Source organism: Bombina bombina, chromosome 5 (assembly GCF_027579735.1).
Source record: "Bombina bombina isolate aBomBom1 chromosome 5, aBomBom1.pri, whole genome shotgun sequence".
Classification (NCBI taxonomy): Eukaryota; Metazoa; Chordata; class Amphibia; order Anura; family Bombinatoridae; genus Bombina; species Bombina bombina.
Window position 1 is genome coordinate 84,747,100 of NC_069503.1, and position 17,182 is coordinate 84,764,281.

The window sequence follows — 17,182 nt, forward strand, 5'->3', positions numbered from 1 at the left end:
GTACCACTTTGTTAGCTAAAAGCCAGGATGTTGAGAGGAATTGGGCTTCAATATACTGAGAAGCGCTTATCATAGAAGAAAAATCAAGCACAAAAACTTACTTCACCACCTCCATAGGAGGCAAAGTTTGTAAAACTGAGTTGTGGGTGTGGTGGGAGGTCTATTTATAGGCATTTTGAGGTTTGGGAAACTTTGCCCCTCCTGGTAGGAATGTATATTCCATATGTCACTAGCTCATGGACTCTTGTCAATTACATGAAAGAAATATAATTATTTTCTCCCCTATGTAAATCAAACATACAACTCCGAACACTGGCATAGCAATATACACTGGGGGTGCTTTGGAGGTGAATGGTTGTGTTAACTGGTCAGTATGAGGACAGATTTGTATAATCCTGTGTGGTGTTTGGATTCTATCACATTTATATGAGTGAAACTGACGTGCACATATATAGAGGAACAAAGGCCTGCAGGAGAGCACTTCCAATCCGGCGCTTTTATAGCTGGGATGTAGAAAGTATTATTTACAATAACATCCTTTTTGATGCTTCTATTTAGAGAGTTTGTCTTAGGAGCCCACACAAATAACAAGACATACTAGCATTCAGGTGGAACAAGAACTGATTTTATTGGAAAACACACACTCCTTTTATACACAAAGCTCATCTTGATAAGACACTGGACAATCCCACAATTTTCCCGCCCCTCCAGACAGACTGGCACCTCCATAGCAGCCACAATCTCACAGAATCCCAGTACCCAGGGGTGGCGGTTTTGGGATGATCCTGGTGAAGCGGCAGCACTTTTAGGTGCCATTTTAAAGCTCTCAGTCCCCAGATGCCACAGCCCAAAAATGCGACGTGATTTGTTACTGGGGACCGGAGATACAGTCTGTTGAAGTTATGGGGGTAGGATTGTCCCCAAAGGAGCTCCCTTCCAGTAATTCCCCCTCTTGTCCACCCTAGGGGCTACCAATCCCCATAAGAGCAGCACTCCAGGGCAAAGGGCCGCTGGAGCGACCAGGGGTAAAGTCAGCGGGTGTCCTGCTGTTCGGGTGTCTGCTGTCACGGCGGCCGACCGGGAGTTCCAGGAGCCAGCCCAGCCCAGGAGGGTTTTTCCGAACAGAGACCAGCTCTTCTCTGACAAAGTACTCATCACCAAATAACAAACAAAATGTCTGGGAGATTGCGGTTGCTCTCCGGAACCCAAATCCGCTTAGGAACAGAAGGGGATGAGGTGGTAGGGGTTCAACTCTTGCGTGCTAGCACAGTATGGCAAAACATTAGATAGCAAGATCCCGCTAGCCATGAAAGGGCCAAATCTGGTGTGACAAGGAGTCAGGCAGGCAGTAGGGGGGGTGGGGGCAGCCATGGCTGTCTGGTATCTGTGACATTCCCCCCCCCTCCAGTTTGGCAGATCTGGCTAGACCCTTAATGGGTATATATACACACATACAGCTTTCTGTCAGTCTATCTACCAAATTGAATATATATATATATATATATATAATATCTCTCTCTCATCTATCTTTGCCGTGTGTGTATTAAAGTAAACATTATAAACACTCAATCCTTTAATAACAGACCAAAAAATAGTAAAATGTATTTTATTAAAGAGACACTCCGATCAAAATTTAAATACACAGATGAATTACATCTTTGGATAGAAACATATTTGCAATAAACACGTATTGGCAAAAATGTTTCTAGTTAAAGTTATAACTATTTTAGTGATAATATTTTTCTCTGCACGTGCATGTGTGCATGTCAGCAATGAACAAATTGAGTCATTAGTAAAAGCACCTTAGGCTCTCTGAGCAAGTGCTATGTTTAAAATGCTGGTGCACGGGGCATACTTAAATACACTTTTGAAACAACTATAAAACGTATTAGAAGCATTTTTTCTAATACATGTATGTTACAAAAATGCTTCTACTCAAAACTGAAATGCATACACATGGATTACAATTTTGGCTGGAATGTCTCTTTAAGGTCGTGTGAAGCCACACCCCTAACCACATCCTCAACCACGCCCATTTGCAAAGTGTCGGGAATCGGCTGAGCTAAAGGTAGCAACCCTATTTTCTAAACATGTTAAAGGTTTCTTCCCTTGTGAATCTTTTCATGAGTTTTCAGACTACTCATTTGTGTAAACCTTTTTCCACACTCTGTACATGTGAAAGGCTTTTCTCCTGTGTGAATCTTTTCATGAGTTTTCAGATTACTCACACGTGTAAACCTTTTTCCACACTCTGTACATGTGAAAGGCTTTTCTCCTGTGTGAATCTTTTCATGAGTTTTCAGATTACTCACACGTGTAAACCTTTTTCCACACTCTGTACATGTGAAAGGCTTTTCTTCTGTGTGAATCATTTCATGCTTTTTCAGATGAATCTTTTGTGTAAAACAGTTTCCACACTCTGTACATGTGAAAAGCTTTCCCCCTGTGTGACTCATTTCATGATATTTTAGATTACTCATTTGTGTAAAGCTTTTTCCACACTCTGTACATGTGAAAGGCTTTTCTCCTGTGTGAATCCTTTCATGAGTTTTCAGACAATGTATATGTGTAAATCTTTTTCCACACTCTGTACATGTGAATGGCTTTTCCCCTGTGTGAATCCTTTCATGAGTTTTCAGATTACTCTTTAGTGTAAAACATTTTCCACACTCTGTACATGTGAATGGCTTTTCTCCTGTGTGAATCATTTCATGAGCTTTCAGACAATCCATTCGTTTAAAACTTTTTTCACACTCTGTACATGTGAAAGGCTTTTCACCTGTGTGAATCCTTTCATGAGTTTTCAGATTACACTTTATTGTAAATCCTTTTCCACACTCTGTACATGTGAACTGCTTCTCCCCTGTGTGAATCTTTTTATGAGTTTTCAAATGACTCTTTTCTATAAAACATTTTCCACACTCTGTACACGTGAAAGGCTTTTCTCCTGTGTGAATCTTTTTATGAGTTTTCAGATGATCCATTTGTGTAAAACATTTTCCGCACTCAGTACATGTGTGTGGCTTCTCACCTGTGTGAATTTTGTGGTGTTCTAGTAGATGAGACTTCCCTCTAAAGCTTTTCTCACATTCTGTAGATTTGAAAGGTTTCTCCTTTGTATGAATCATTTGGCTAGACTGTAGACTTTTCCCTTCTTTAATATGTTTTGAAAACTCAGTAAATGTGTGTGGTTTATCCTCTGGGATAATCATTTCACTAGATAAGGCATAAATGTTGTCCTCTTGTTTGATGACTAAATTACTCTCTGTACATGTTTGTTGCCCAGTTCCTGCAAATTCACCATCTTCTTTAAATATCTGCTGTGATATCCCCAATGTTTGTGAATAGTCATTAGTGTCTAAGACTTTTGGAGTTTGCGGTATCATTCTGATGCTTCCTGTAGTGAAGGATGGATATGAACGATTCAAGTGTTGGTCTACATCAAAAGAAATGGAAGAAAAATAAGACTGTTTATTCTTTATAATATAATCCATCTCAATAAAAAAACATTTTTTATACTAAAAAATGTCTTCCTTTTTGTATTTTTTAATTTATTTTCCTGTGAATCACAAATTAAAAAAGGATGACATAGAATGTAAACATTACTACATCATAGTAAACTAAATTACTGATCAAAACAAGTTATAGGGCTGCATTAAGCAAGGTGCGTGTGGATAATGTTCTCAGCCAGGGAACAAGTACATCTGTATTCTGGGCAAGAAGATGGCATCCACCATCCTCATTTAACATTGCACAAACAACTGCACATACAGCTCTGCCCAGCTCATGCTCAACCAGTTGGGTGAGAACATGATGTCTTAATCATCACAGAATGATAAGTGAGATGTTTTGAGAGGGTGTAGTTGTTTGATTTATATAAACAGCCAACAACTTTATTAGTTTAATAATAATAATAATAATAATAATAATAATAATAATAATAATAATAATAATAATAATAATAATAATAATAATAATAAGTCACTGTAAAATTAAACACACAAATCAGTGGTGGTTCTGGTGTGGGGAACACTGGGGAAGTTGTGGGTGTTTCACACATGGGAACAAGGAAGGCATAAGTGTAGTTATGGGTGTTCCATGAGCGAGGTCAGGGTAGGGGAAGGTGGAATTGCAGGTATTCTGAGTACAGAACCAGGTCAGGGGGGGAGATTAGGCAGTTGATAGACATGATCTGTCTAAAAAGGACAGAGGGGGGGGGGAATATTATTTTTTACCCTGATCCTCATCCCAATGGGGGTTGCTCCTTCTTTATAACGTCACTGACACAAATGTTCTTAATAGATGCAGATATAAAAATAATAGTTTATATTTGTTTAATGAGTGATCTATTCTATTTTCCCAGTAATTAAAGTCAGCATAATATCTATTTTACTCACCCAACACATATGAGTTCATGCTGATAACAGGCTCCAATGTCTGATCAGGAAGAAGGTTCCCTTATTCACTCCAGTTACATCAATACCTGATATCTCTCAGTGCTCTGGCCGTGTCTGTAAAAAGTATATTAAATGGTTTAGACAGATAATAAATAATGGTTCTGATTAACTGTACGTATGGTATAAATAAAGGCAAGCATAACAATTCATGTGATACAGATCAGCTGATTAGGGTATTACATATGTGCTATTGATTTACCACAAGCATTTAGTACAATTAGCTCTGTGGGTGTTACAGTTGCACCTTAAATATGAATCTTCGGTGGGGGCGGAGTTAACCGCTAGCGTGAGCAGTCGTGCAGACAGTGAGCTCCTGCTTAGAAATTCTTTAAAAGTCTATTTTATTAGATATACCTCTACGTTTTGGTCTTAAATATACTGGATAGCCTGCCTAGAGAATAACTACTGTACATTGAGCCTGTTACCTAGAGACTTTGAACAGTTTTTGCTTTCTCTTAAAAAGCTCCGAGGCTCACCTCTGTCTATCTTGAGCCCTGTGCCTTGGAGGCGCCCCACATCTACTCCAGAGGGTCGGGGATCTGCTCCGGAGCAAAGTGCTACTGCTGATCGTGCTGTCTGGAGGCAGCAAAACTAACCGCTAACGCACCTGGAGACCCTCCGGTCACGCCATTCACCGACATCACCTAGCGCTACTTGCGCCAACTCTCCCGAGAGGTGTTCACAGGGTCACACTGCCCCCCCCTTAGAAGGACAGCGAGGCATACCAAGCCCTTATTCGGGCGAATATTACTGAGGCTCCTCCAAGCTGCGGCCGGGTGAGACAGACAGCCATCTTGCCGGGAGCCGTCTTCTTCAGTGCAGTGAAACCCGGGGCCTAGCCACGAGACCACCAATTACCCATATCGCGGATGAGGGCCATCCGCTCTCTGAGACCCAGGCAGCTAGAAGCGGCTCCTTGTGCCACCGGGCAGTACACGCTAAAGGGCATTAGGAGAGGGGATTAATCGCACACCGGGGTTGCCAATTTGAATAAGCTATACGGCCCAGCCCCACCCCACAAGCCTGTGCTACAGCATCCAGATGGCCCTAGTGACACTTCAAAGCCAAAGATATTGGGCCTTACTGAAGGCCTTCTGCAAAACTAAATAGGCCTATTGGTTCCTTACCCTTTGCCCTCACAAATAAGTGTACCGCTGAGGCCCAGCCTCTCCATAATTTGGGCCCTGGGAGCTAAATATTGGGAAACAAAACACAGCCACAATAGCTTGCTGACTAGCTGGGTACCTTCTATACAAACTCCTGATTCTTTTATTGCTTAAATCTGCCCATTCCATGGGCCTTCACTGATGCCTATGGGCCTAGGGTCCTTGAACTACTAACATCGTACCACAACCCCAGGCGCAAAGTTAAGCCCTCACCTCTTTATAAACTACCACTCATCTGCAGCCTAGGTCACCTCAGTGATTGCATACTATACAGAACCTGATCTCTCTCCCCCCTTTCCTGCCGGCCCTTTTTGCCTGTAGGTCATACCCCAAATACCTTATCCCACATCGCCCTGCAGGGGCAATTCCCCAGGAGAGAGATCAGCTATCCTGAAACATCTATTGGGCAATCCAGCAGATCCCCTCATGCTGCCGTAGTGGCCTGGACCCTGCTGTATACTTGAGGCATCCTCCTTTTTCACTTGGGGGCCTCAGGATACCTTAACATGTAAGCTCACTCAGCAACAGCCTTTACCCCCACCAACCCATGAACACTTTAACAACATACTAGAAGCAAGCGGACTCCTATTGAAAGACGACAAAGAAAAGTAAAGCTACTCAGGATTATGATTGCGGGCCTTAACTCAGAATGTCTCAACCCCATAAAAGAAAACAAAAACCCCATAATACACCAAAAAGAATGGTCGCTGACCATTTCCAGCACCCAAACAGGATGTCCCATACAAGATCTGAAGATGAAGGCTCTGATGCTGGGAGCCTCTCAGATGGCCACCCTGGCAAAACTCTAACACAAAGGGCTTCCCGCTTGCCAACAATAGAGGGCGCTCCAAACAATCTGATGGACTCCATCACATCACTACTAGCGTCCCACCACGACTCCCTGTCGAGGAAGTTCGACAGATCCCATGCTGACCTAAAAAAAGATATATGTAGCATAGGGGAACGCACGGATGTGCTGGAACGCAGACAAGAAGATCTTGCGGTAGATCACACAAATCTCCTTAGTTACTCTCAATGCTTGGCCGGCCAGATAACAGACCTGGAACTAAAATTGGCAGATCTGGAGGACAGGTCACGCCGTAACAACATCCGAATCAAGGGGATCACAGAGACTGTTCCACCCCAGGATCTTGATACCTACCTCCAAGACCTGTTCAAAACAGTACTAGGTGCTGACCTGGGTAATGAAACCCTTATTGACAGAGCGCACAGGGCAATCAGGCCTAGATCTGTGGACGAGGGGAAACCTTGCGATGTTATAGCCAAACTTCATTACTACACATTTCGAGAAAAGATCCTCCGAGTTTTAGCCAGAGAAAAATCACTGCCAGACAAGTATGCTGACCTACAGATCTTCCCTGACCTCTCCCCGCACACGCTCCAACTACACAGGCATTACCAACCGTACACCAAGATCCTCAGAGAAAAAGGCCTCAAATATCGATGGGGATTTCCAGTGCGACTATTCATCACCAAGGACAGCCAGCAATTCATCACCACAACGCCACAACAAGCCAGAGAACTGCTGCAGAAATGGGAACTGCTCCCACCGGATCCGGGAGGCCGAGATCCTGATTCAATTAGGGACAGCGGACTCAGAGCCTCTGCACCGACCTGGAGACCGCTTCCACAACGGCCAGCACCCACTTTAAAGAGATCACTGGATTCTAGAGACTTGCCCCAACCGAAGACACATAGGAAGTCCGCTTACAGTTCTATTAAAATAGTTCAACATATTTCCAGAGACACTGGTGGGTTTTTCCCCACACACACCCTCCAAAGGGGACTTAAGACCACAGATGAAGACGGGTGAGACTTTCACATTTCTTACCAAATAGAACTATTTGACTGTGTTCACACAAATTTGCAGTTTAAATGATAACCCTCAGGTGTGCAATATTTTTGATACAAGTTGTAGATGTTTTTCCTGTTTGCACTTTGTTCTTAAAATGCTCAGTACGTTAATTAATAGTGCCTAGTATAATCAGGTGCAAAAGCTCTTGAACCCATTGATGATTGCATAGAGGATTCATTGTAATGTCTCATTTAAAATATGTTCTTTATCACCCTCCTGAAATGTTTGCTCTGATTACTTGACGGTAGGCTGAGACATCTGTTGCTCGACTAGTCTGTATCACACAATACTCCCAGGCCACCCCCATAATCCTGACGCCTAGCGACCATGCACTTAACTAGTCCCTACATTGTAACAGAGCCAAGTACAACCTTCTGTGACACTTGACACACAATGGCTACTGAAACGAAGTAGGGTCTGTGTAAATAACCCAGACAGAACCACAACCCCAGCCTGGTCCTGGAGTCATATACCAACACAGACCTAGCCAACTATCCATCTTTCTCATGCCGCCAGTTTACCTGCTCAACCAGAAGACCATACCCCCTCCTTGACTAAGACCCATGTGTAACTCATCCTCTATTAAATTACTGTAATAGACATCTCGCCCACTTAACTGTCAAATGAAATCTCCAATACCCGACTAGACCACTTTAGAGGGTTTTTCCGGTTCACCCCCTCAATATGTGTAATGCGCAGCTATACCCTAGTCTAATTTTAGCCCCAAGACAGATTCAACTTTAGCCGACGACGGAATTAATTGCACAACACTTACTACAATACCAGGGGACCAAGGTGAACAAGGTTGATTCTCTGTGTCAGTTATGACCCAGAGTCGGGCACTAACACGAACCTAGATGGCCATTACCCTATTCCTCTTAGCACGGAGCTACCTGGTCAAATAACGGAGCACACTTCCTCTCTGGTTTGAATGTATGATCTCGTTTATTGATGTTTAATATGTTGCACATTTAATTAAGTATGTTATGTTTATATTTATGTTTATACAAAAAATTGTTTCTGGGTTTGGCAGGGATCATGGCTGATCTCTGCTAACCTCCGCCCCACAAAAATAGTTGTGCCCCCCTGATAGAAATCAGGGGAGACACTCATCGCGAAAGTGATTATTTGACACTTTTTTTTTTTCCTTAGAGTAACCTCTAGGGCACTTAGTCTCTTACCCATAGCAGACATCCCGGCTTTGTGGACCACCGTGTCTGGCTCCTCGATAACATATCCCGCTGCCCCCCTCCCCTCATCCGGATTTTACCCTTCCCCCTGTCCACGATTTGCCTCTATAATGGCACCAATCCGCATAGCTACCCTCAATGCACAGGGGTTGAACTCCCCAACAAAGAGAAAACTCCTGCTTAACTATATTCGTTAACTTAAGATCCATATCTTATTTGATTCCTTGACAAAGCATACCAGCGAAATGTACGTCGGAACTGAACTGTTCTATATTGAGTTTTATCGCGTCTCTACACTAGCCAGGACACCTGGGGGCTTAGCGCTATTGTCTTGCTACTAAAGAGGTTTTGGTCACACTCCTTCTGATCCATTTACCTCTTTGCAAGTTTGGCGATTTGAAGCATTTGTTACAGCATATCTGCTTTTGTACCCTTACATTGTGGTGTCATCAAGGCTTATGAGACGCTTTTATATATTTTAAAATAAATTTGTATCCAAGTTTTGCCTAGTGTACTGTTTTCCCATCAGTATAAAGTGGGAGTGCGCATATCCTTGAGCTTAGTCGAAAGCTCCAACAAATGTGAGTAGTCATTTGTTACAAAACAACTACTTCCTCAAAGTGCCATTACAGATTCACACTATGTTGCAATTTTCTGTTTCCTTTTTTATGGGATCTCACTGAGGAATGCTAACAAGCTGAAAAACTCATCCAGAGGACACAGACATATCCTTGATTCAGAACTTTATTTGGTTTTCCTTTTATGATTTTTGTTATCACATTTATTTCACAGGGGTTGCGATCTTGATCAGTAGGGACTTAACCTTCACACTAGAATACGTTGAGAGAGACACTGAGGGTAGATTCCTCATACTAATCTGTAAACTTAATGACATACTGTACACTTTAGCCTCAGTCTACGCACCAAACGCGAAGCAAATCCCATTTGTACGACAGTTTCTAGCCAGGGTAGACCAACTTAAAAGAGGACGTCTAGTCATAGGAGGAGACCTTAATATGGTATGGGACCCCCACAAAGATAAGCAATCCCTCCTCATTACACATTCAGATAGAAATATTTCATCAACCTCCAATGCTTTCCGAAAACTTATGTTCCAACATGACCTATATGATGCATGGAGGTGCTTAGCTCCTACAGCCAAAGATTTTACACACTACTCCAAAGCCCGCAACTCATTCTCAAGGATCGATTATATCTTATGTGACTCCTGGTCCCTAGACAAGATGACAAACCCAACCATTCAACCATGCACATGGTCAGATCATGACATGGTCTATCTAGATCTCTCTGAGCTACAGGCTTTGACCGGTAGGCCCCCTTGGAGACTCTCCAACCAACTACTAACTGAGAGAGAGCTACCCTCACTCCTTAGGACGTTAACTGACTTCCTGACACACAACGACACAGGCACCACTGACCTAGATATGGTCTGGGCAGCTCTCAAAGCCTATCTGAGAGGGTACTTCATCAAGACATTAGCCCACCATCGTAAATCGGGTAACCAATCCTTAGCCAAGTTATATGGGGATCTTCGCTCCCTAGAGACTACCAACAAATCATGTCCCGAATCCCTATTGGCCCAGCAGATAGGCCACATTAGAGAAGAAATTGCTAGAAGGGAAACTTTACGGGTACAAGATAGTCTACATAGGCTCAAGCAGTTATATTACTATAAAGGCAATAGGGCAGACAGGCTACTAGCTAATAAGCTTAGAAAACGCACACAACAGAGTAGGATAGCCTCCATCACTACCAAAAAGGGACCAGTCCACTCCCCCAAAGCAATAGGAGTAGCCTTTGCAGAATATTATTCCTCCCTCTATAACATCGCATCAGAGATGACAGATAAAGCCACCCCAGATGACATTTGTAAGTTCCTGAGGGGACTAGATCTATCTGTGTTGCCAGATGACGCCAAGGCCATATTAGCGAAGCCATTTACGCTAGAGGAGGTCAGCATGGCAATAGCTGGCTTGACCCCCCACAAAGCCCCAGGACCAGATGGCTTTACTGTCGCCTTCTACCAGACCCTTAGTCCCACACTCTCTCCGATCCTGCTACGTCTTTTTAAAAGAGTAGCCCAACGTGGCGAATTCCTCCCGGAATTCCTGGAGGCAAACATTACTCGATTCCCAAGGAGAGTAAGGATCCTTCGCTATGCTCTAGCTATAGGCCCATCTCCCTTATTAATGTTGATGCCAAGATCTACGCTAAGATCCTCGCCAACAGGTTGAGAGTGCACCTCCAGACACTCATACACCTTGATCAGGTGGGATTTGTCCTTAACAGACAAGGTTCTGATAATACTCGCCGTCTCTTGAATATCCATGCGGAGGTGGCGGATCTGGGCCTCCCCATGCTCACTCTGTCACTCGACGCTGAAAAAGCGTTTGACAGAGTGAGGTGGGAGTATCTAACTCAGACTCTAGTGGCGTTTGGTATACCAGACGCTTATATCAAAGCTGTTATGGCACTCTACTCATCCCCTACTGCTGTGGTGAGGGGCTTGGGGTTCTGTTCCCCCACAATACAGATAACGAACGGGATGAGACAGGGGTGCCCCCTGTCCCCTCTCCTATTCGTGCTGGCAATCGAGCCCCTGGGCGCAGCTATTAGGAAATGCCCGGAGATACAAGGACTCCAACTCCATGATACCACCCAGAAACTGGCTCTGTTCGCGGACGACCTTACGGTCTTCCTCACGAAACCTCTGGACTCCCTTCCTCCACTGTTCCACCTGTTGAAGAGATTTGGCGAACTTTCATACTACAAAATCAATGTTAGTAAAACGGAGGCATACTCTATCAATATTCCCCCAAATGAAGAGCGCAGTATTCGGCTCCTCTACTCTTTCAACTGGTCCAATAAGGGAATTAAACACCTAGGAGTATTCCTCTCTCATTCCAAGCTGATTACCATTAGAGAAAACTATGATAAACTACTGAGAGAGGTCACACTAGAATTGAATTCTAAAATATATAGCGAGATCTCGTGGTTTGGCAGGGTAGCGGCCCTCAAAATGATGGTCCTACCCAAACTTACATATGCGTTCCGATGTATTCCTATCCCAATCCCGATTATCTTTGACTCGGAAGTTCCAGACTCTTTTTCATGCCTATACCTGGCACGACAAAAGACCTTGAGTCGCGGCCCACATCCTGCAAGCTCCCATAGAGAAGGGTGGAACAGGCCTCCCTAACATGAGGAAATACCATGAGGCAGCAATGATCACCCACGCTTCAGCGTGGGGTAATGGCCTCCCTGCAACTAGATGGAAGGAATTGGAACAGGCATCGCTGCCAGCGTTTGTGGACTTGGAGGACCTTTTGTGGTTCCCCCCGCATTGGCGGCAAAAGTTTGCATATCTAACAGCATAGTCAAGGGATGTCAGGAGACCTGGCTGCGATTAAGGCACAATAGACTTATAGCCCCACACCCCTCGCCCACGCACTCTATCCGAGGCCTCCTCCTGGGATTGCCTGATATACATGCCACTTCGTGGTCCACCACAGGTGTAGCTTCTTTGTCAGACTTCTAATTCAACAAGCAGCTAAAGGCCCATACGACTATGTTAGCCCTACCCACGGTAACCCCGAAGTTTCATTTTACACTCTTGCGACTCCGAGCGCTTATGAGGTCCTGGGGCTTCCTAGAGGGTGAATTAAGAGACTCCACCCCATGGGAATCACGCTGGAAAGCCAATCTCCAACTCTACAAACCTCTTTCAGCACATTACCAGTACCTGTTGGGGGAACCTATTCCCTCCAAAATGGTCCATATGGAGGCCTGGGAGAAAGATCTACAGCTTACCTACCCACAGGAGGACTGGGAGGAGACAATCAGTATCACTAATAGAGCCACCCACTGTGTCACTCTATACGAACTTTACTTCAAAATAATTACGAGGTGGCATTTAGTACCCACTAAATTGCAGAAGCTCTACCCAGATCACTCCCCCATGTGCTGGAGAGAGTGTGGAGAACGGGGCACCCTGACCCACATCTGGTGGGCATGCCCAAAACTGGCCGGCATCTGGAAAAGGGTAGAAACACTGTGTAAAGACCTGGAACTTGTGGAAACACTTGGACCGGCTCTGGCGATTTTACACCTAGGAGTGGACCTGCTCCCCAGAGTTAAACGGAACTTACTTGTATACATTCTCATTTCTACCAAACTACTTATAGCCAGGAACTGGAAGAAAAGTCAGCCCCCCAGGTGGCAGGGAGTAGTAGATTGTCTGAACTACATTAAGAGTATGGAAAACTATGTATACGGGGAACGCAAGCAACTGACTGACTTTTGCCTCATCTGGGAACCCTGGGATACTCTCATGACCTGTAAAAATACATAGCCAGATTGCCCGATAATGAGTCCGAAACACCCCTGACGCTATCACAATACCCCCAAGGACTTACCCCCACACTCTGTTATACGAGGATGCCAGACACGGGGAGTTCGAGAGAGCCGAGGGATGGATTAATGTGGCCTCTCTTGACCCCTGTATAGTACATGGTGCGATACATGATTTCTCAGGTATCTGCACCCCCACCAATGCCTGTAGTGTTTGCCTACTTAAAAGCCCTAGAGACCTGACCTACTAACTTAATGGCCGTCCCAGTTACATATCCCCCAGGATGCAACAATCGAACTTATAGTTATATATATATAGAATATAGTTCGACAAGATTCTTAATGATGGCCTCTGTAAAAATGAGGTTCGTTTGTTAACCGAGGTGGTAATGCACCTCATGCTACGAAGTTTATGTATCATGTTATATTGTTCTTTATTCAATCTGTAATGCATAAGCTGTATGCCATTTGATTTACCTCAATAAAAATTATCTTTTAAAAAAAAAAAAAAATATGAATCTTCCCAAATCTATACAACATAATGGTAGAAAATCTATTTAAGTGGGGCCATATCACAACGTTACAAATATATTATAATCTTTGTTTTCTATCATTTATATGAAACAATATTTTCTACTGAAAGAAATGTTAAATATAAGTTGTTTAAATATAAGTTAAATTGGATACTGCAGTATTGGTATTGTACTTCCTACTAATTAGCACTGTCAGACATTTTGTCATGTGCTCCACTCCCAGTCCTTTAACTTCTCTTGGTCAATACTGAGTTGTGCTAAATCACACTGCAAGGGGGTGTGGGAGACATAGGCACTAAAATGTTCATTTCAATTGTTTTCTTGGATAGAGTTATGAAAAGAAATAATTTGTGTTTACATGGAGTGATAATATAAGATGTTTTTTTGGCAGATTCAGTCCATTTAAAAGGTCCATAAAATATAGAATTACTAAACCACAGATGCATAATAAAAAAACAATGCAATAAAACTTACTATGATTTTTTTAAAGAGCAATAGATTGTTTTCTGATAAATGTAGTTCTGCACCTGTACCATGTGACAGCTATCAGCCAATAACAGACTCATATTTTTATATAATGGGAACTCCTGCATATACTAAGTAGGAGCTGGAGCCTCAGGTCATTTAAAGGCTGTGTACAATTTAATAATAAAAATAAATTACAAACAGCAAACAGTTATTTTACATAAAAATAAAGCTAAAGGTAAAATTTCCCATACACTTTATACTATTTTATACACCGGTAAAACAAGTCATTAGAAACACATTAAAGGAACAGCAAAGTCACAATTACACTTTTATTATTCAAATTTAAACAACTTTCCAATTTCATTCTATTATCAAATCTGCTTTATTCTCTTGGGGACCTTTGTGACAAAGCATAAAATGCACTATGGTGCGCTAGCTGCTGATTAGTGGCACATACAAGCCTCTTGTCATTGGCTCACCTTATGTGCTCAGCTAGCTCCCAGTAGTGCATTGCTGCTGCTTCAATAAAGGATTCCTAGAGAATGAAGAAAATATCATAATAGAAGTCAGTTGGAAAGTTGTTTAAATGTTATGTTCTATTTAAATGATGAAAAAAAAATTGTGGTTTCTTGTTATTTTAAGGGAAAACCAAATTTACAGGACACTGTCCCTTTAAGTCTGTGATCATGTGACATAAACAGCAGTATCTTTATTTGAAAACAAAATTGGGTTCAGTATCCATTTAAGTATCACTTCCCTTCCCATTACCCCCAGTCATTCTCTTTGCCTTGGTGCATGGAGGAGGTGAAGTTTTTGTGACTGAAGAAAATTGGATTACTTTCGCTGCAAGCAAGATTTTATCTACTTTAGAATGCCAGAGTAGGTTTACTCTGTTCTTTCCCCTTTTTTCAAGGATTGGGTCTAGCCATACTCCACGTTAGTCTCTTTAGTAGGGCAGTGACACAACTTAATTTAAGTCTGATCATGTGACACAAACAGCAGCAGCTGAAGGTACAGAATACACTTACTAAGGTCTTTACTAACAACAAGAATCAGTCACAGATCAGTGGGATAAAAGTTCTGATGATAAACAGGTGCAGCTAATAGAAATAAGAAATGTATTATAAAATAAGCTCATTAGAAATAAAATAATATGCAGATCACAAGATATTTATAATTAGATCAGTATATGTGATGAGACTGATACAACAGGGCCATAAGCTGAGTGATATTTATTACTGGAGCAAATAGCAGCTTCACACTAATATTAAATAAAAATGGTTTATCTGGGCTCTACAGTTAATTATAAACCTATAGGGAAATACAGGATTCTAATTGGCTGATACTTAATAATCTGTTGCTCATTGGATAACAGGAACAACCCCCACAAATGTATTATTGGACAGACCTCCTCAAGCTTGAAAATATCAATTGGTTCTGTTACAAACATTCATTTTACAAAATGCTATAAATCATTATTAACTTGGGATTTTTAAATAAAAGAACTTAATGTTAAATTCATTAACACGGTGTGAAAAATATAGGAAACAAATTAAATAAGTACAGTTTTTTTTATATAAACTCAGTTTCTTACATGAAGTGAAATATTTTAGCTTTATTATAACAAAATACAGAACACTATTGTTATGGTATAACCCTGATATCGAGGGTTAATACCAGATGAAAGATGCCCTGAATACGGGATCAGCAACACACGAACCCAGTTAATTCCCCCAAACACGAGACCAAGCTCCGTCTTGAGGGTAAAACAGAGAATACTTTATTGAGGGCTATATGCCCGGTATTTATGCAGGTCTCCCACCTGGTTGACACTCCCCTAGGGGACAAGAGGGAAGATTGGAAGAGTAGAGTACATTAGATAGAGGGAAGACACCCTTTTACAGGATACATAGAATTACATTACGTAATCAAATAAACAATCAAACACAAGAAAACAATGGATTCCTTCCTGGCACCTATCAGTTTGGAGGTGATTAAACAAGGTGAACGCTTATCACCTAAACCTAATTACAGTAAACAATAGCTGATGCCAGGAAACCTGTCTCAGAAAATACAGTTACTCAAAACTGAACAAGAGGAGAGTTAACCCCTCCAGTACTGTTGGATTCACACCCTGTACCTATAATGGGCACAGGGTGACTTAACATAATGCCCGAATCCATAATCCATAGGGAGGTTGACAGAGGGGTCTGTCACATGGCTCCCTCCTGGTGGGACACTCCGGCAGACCCGGCTTGACCCTTTGGCGGGTCAACTTGGGGATGACCGGACTAGGAGGTGGTAGGAATGTCAGTATGCCGGGACAATCCATCTGCATTCCTGTTATGAGAGAGAATTCCTGTCCGTATAAATAAGGGTTCAACTTCTTCAGTGCCCAGACCAGGGCTAAACATTCCTTCAAGTTTTTGTTTTCAGAGACGCTTCTTTCCAGTTGGAGACAAATCTCATCCGCTTCTTTACGAGTTTTTTGTACCTGCTCTTTATAGGTATCCACAATCCCTTCATACTGACGTAGGGTGCCCTTGAATTGCTGCACCTCACTATGAGCCAGCGTCAGCTTTTCCTCCAGTGTCGCTAAGTTTGTCTTTAATGTTTCATGTTCCAGTCTCAAGCTGGTGTTTTCTGCGGTCTGTCGGTGTAGCTTGTCTAGCAGTGATTCCCGTTCTAAACGCGCTTTTTCCTCTGCGCTCCGCTTCTCTCATGCTAGCACCGTTACGCGATTGTTTAACGTGACCATTTCATCCTCTACTTGACTCTTCTCCATCAGCGCGTTGTAACGAGACTTCCACGTATTAATAGCGGATAGAGATTTACTGAGCTCAGTGTCCTGGGGCTCAGAAGCAGGTGGGTCGGTCTCGGCGGCACGGATCGTCACAGGGTTAACATCGGCGGGACCCATGGGAGCGTAGGCAGAAACAAGGGGGGCCAAGTTATTTCCAAGGAGAACATCAGCTGGTAAGTCCTTCATGACCCCCACATTAACATGTCTAGCGCCCACTCCCCAATCCAAATGTACCCGGGCAACAGGTAGGCGGAACACAGCGCCCCCTGCTACCCTCGCAGCCACAGTGTCTTTGGTGTGCTGGTTCTCAGACACCAA

The 17,182-nt window shown here is 42.9% G+C and overlaps 1 protein-coding gene across 1 annotated transcript in view; it reads right to left on the bottom strand.

Moving 5' to 3' along the window:
* Positions 1–603: 603 nt before the first annotated feature.
* The window catches only part of LOC128659934 (gastrula zinc finger protein XlCGF26.1-like), a 57,484-nt gene continuing 40,905 nt past the window's right edge, over positions 604–17,182 (bottom strand). Inside the window, exons 2-3 of the mRNA XM_053713525.1 lie at positions 4,398–4,511; positions 604–3,436 (exon numbers count right to left, since the gene is read on the bottom strand). Of these exons, the coding sequence (XP_053569500.1) occupies positions 2,094–3,436; positions 4,398–4,416 (1,362 nt within the window). The 5' untranslated portion in view covers positions 4,417–4,511 and the 3' untranslated portion in view covers positions 604–2,093. The remainder of the gene's footprint in view (positions 3,437–4,397; positions 4,512–17,182) is intronic.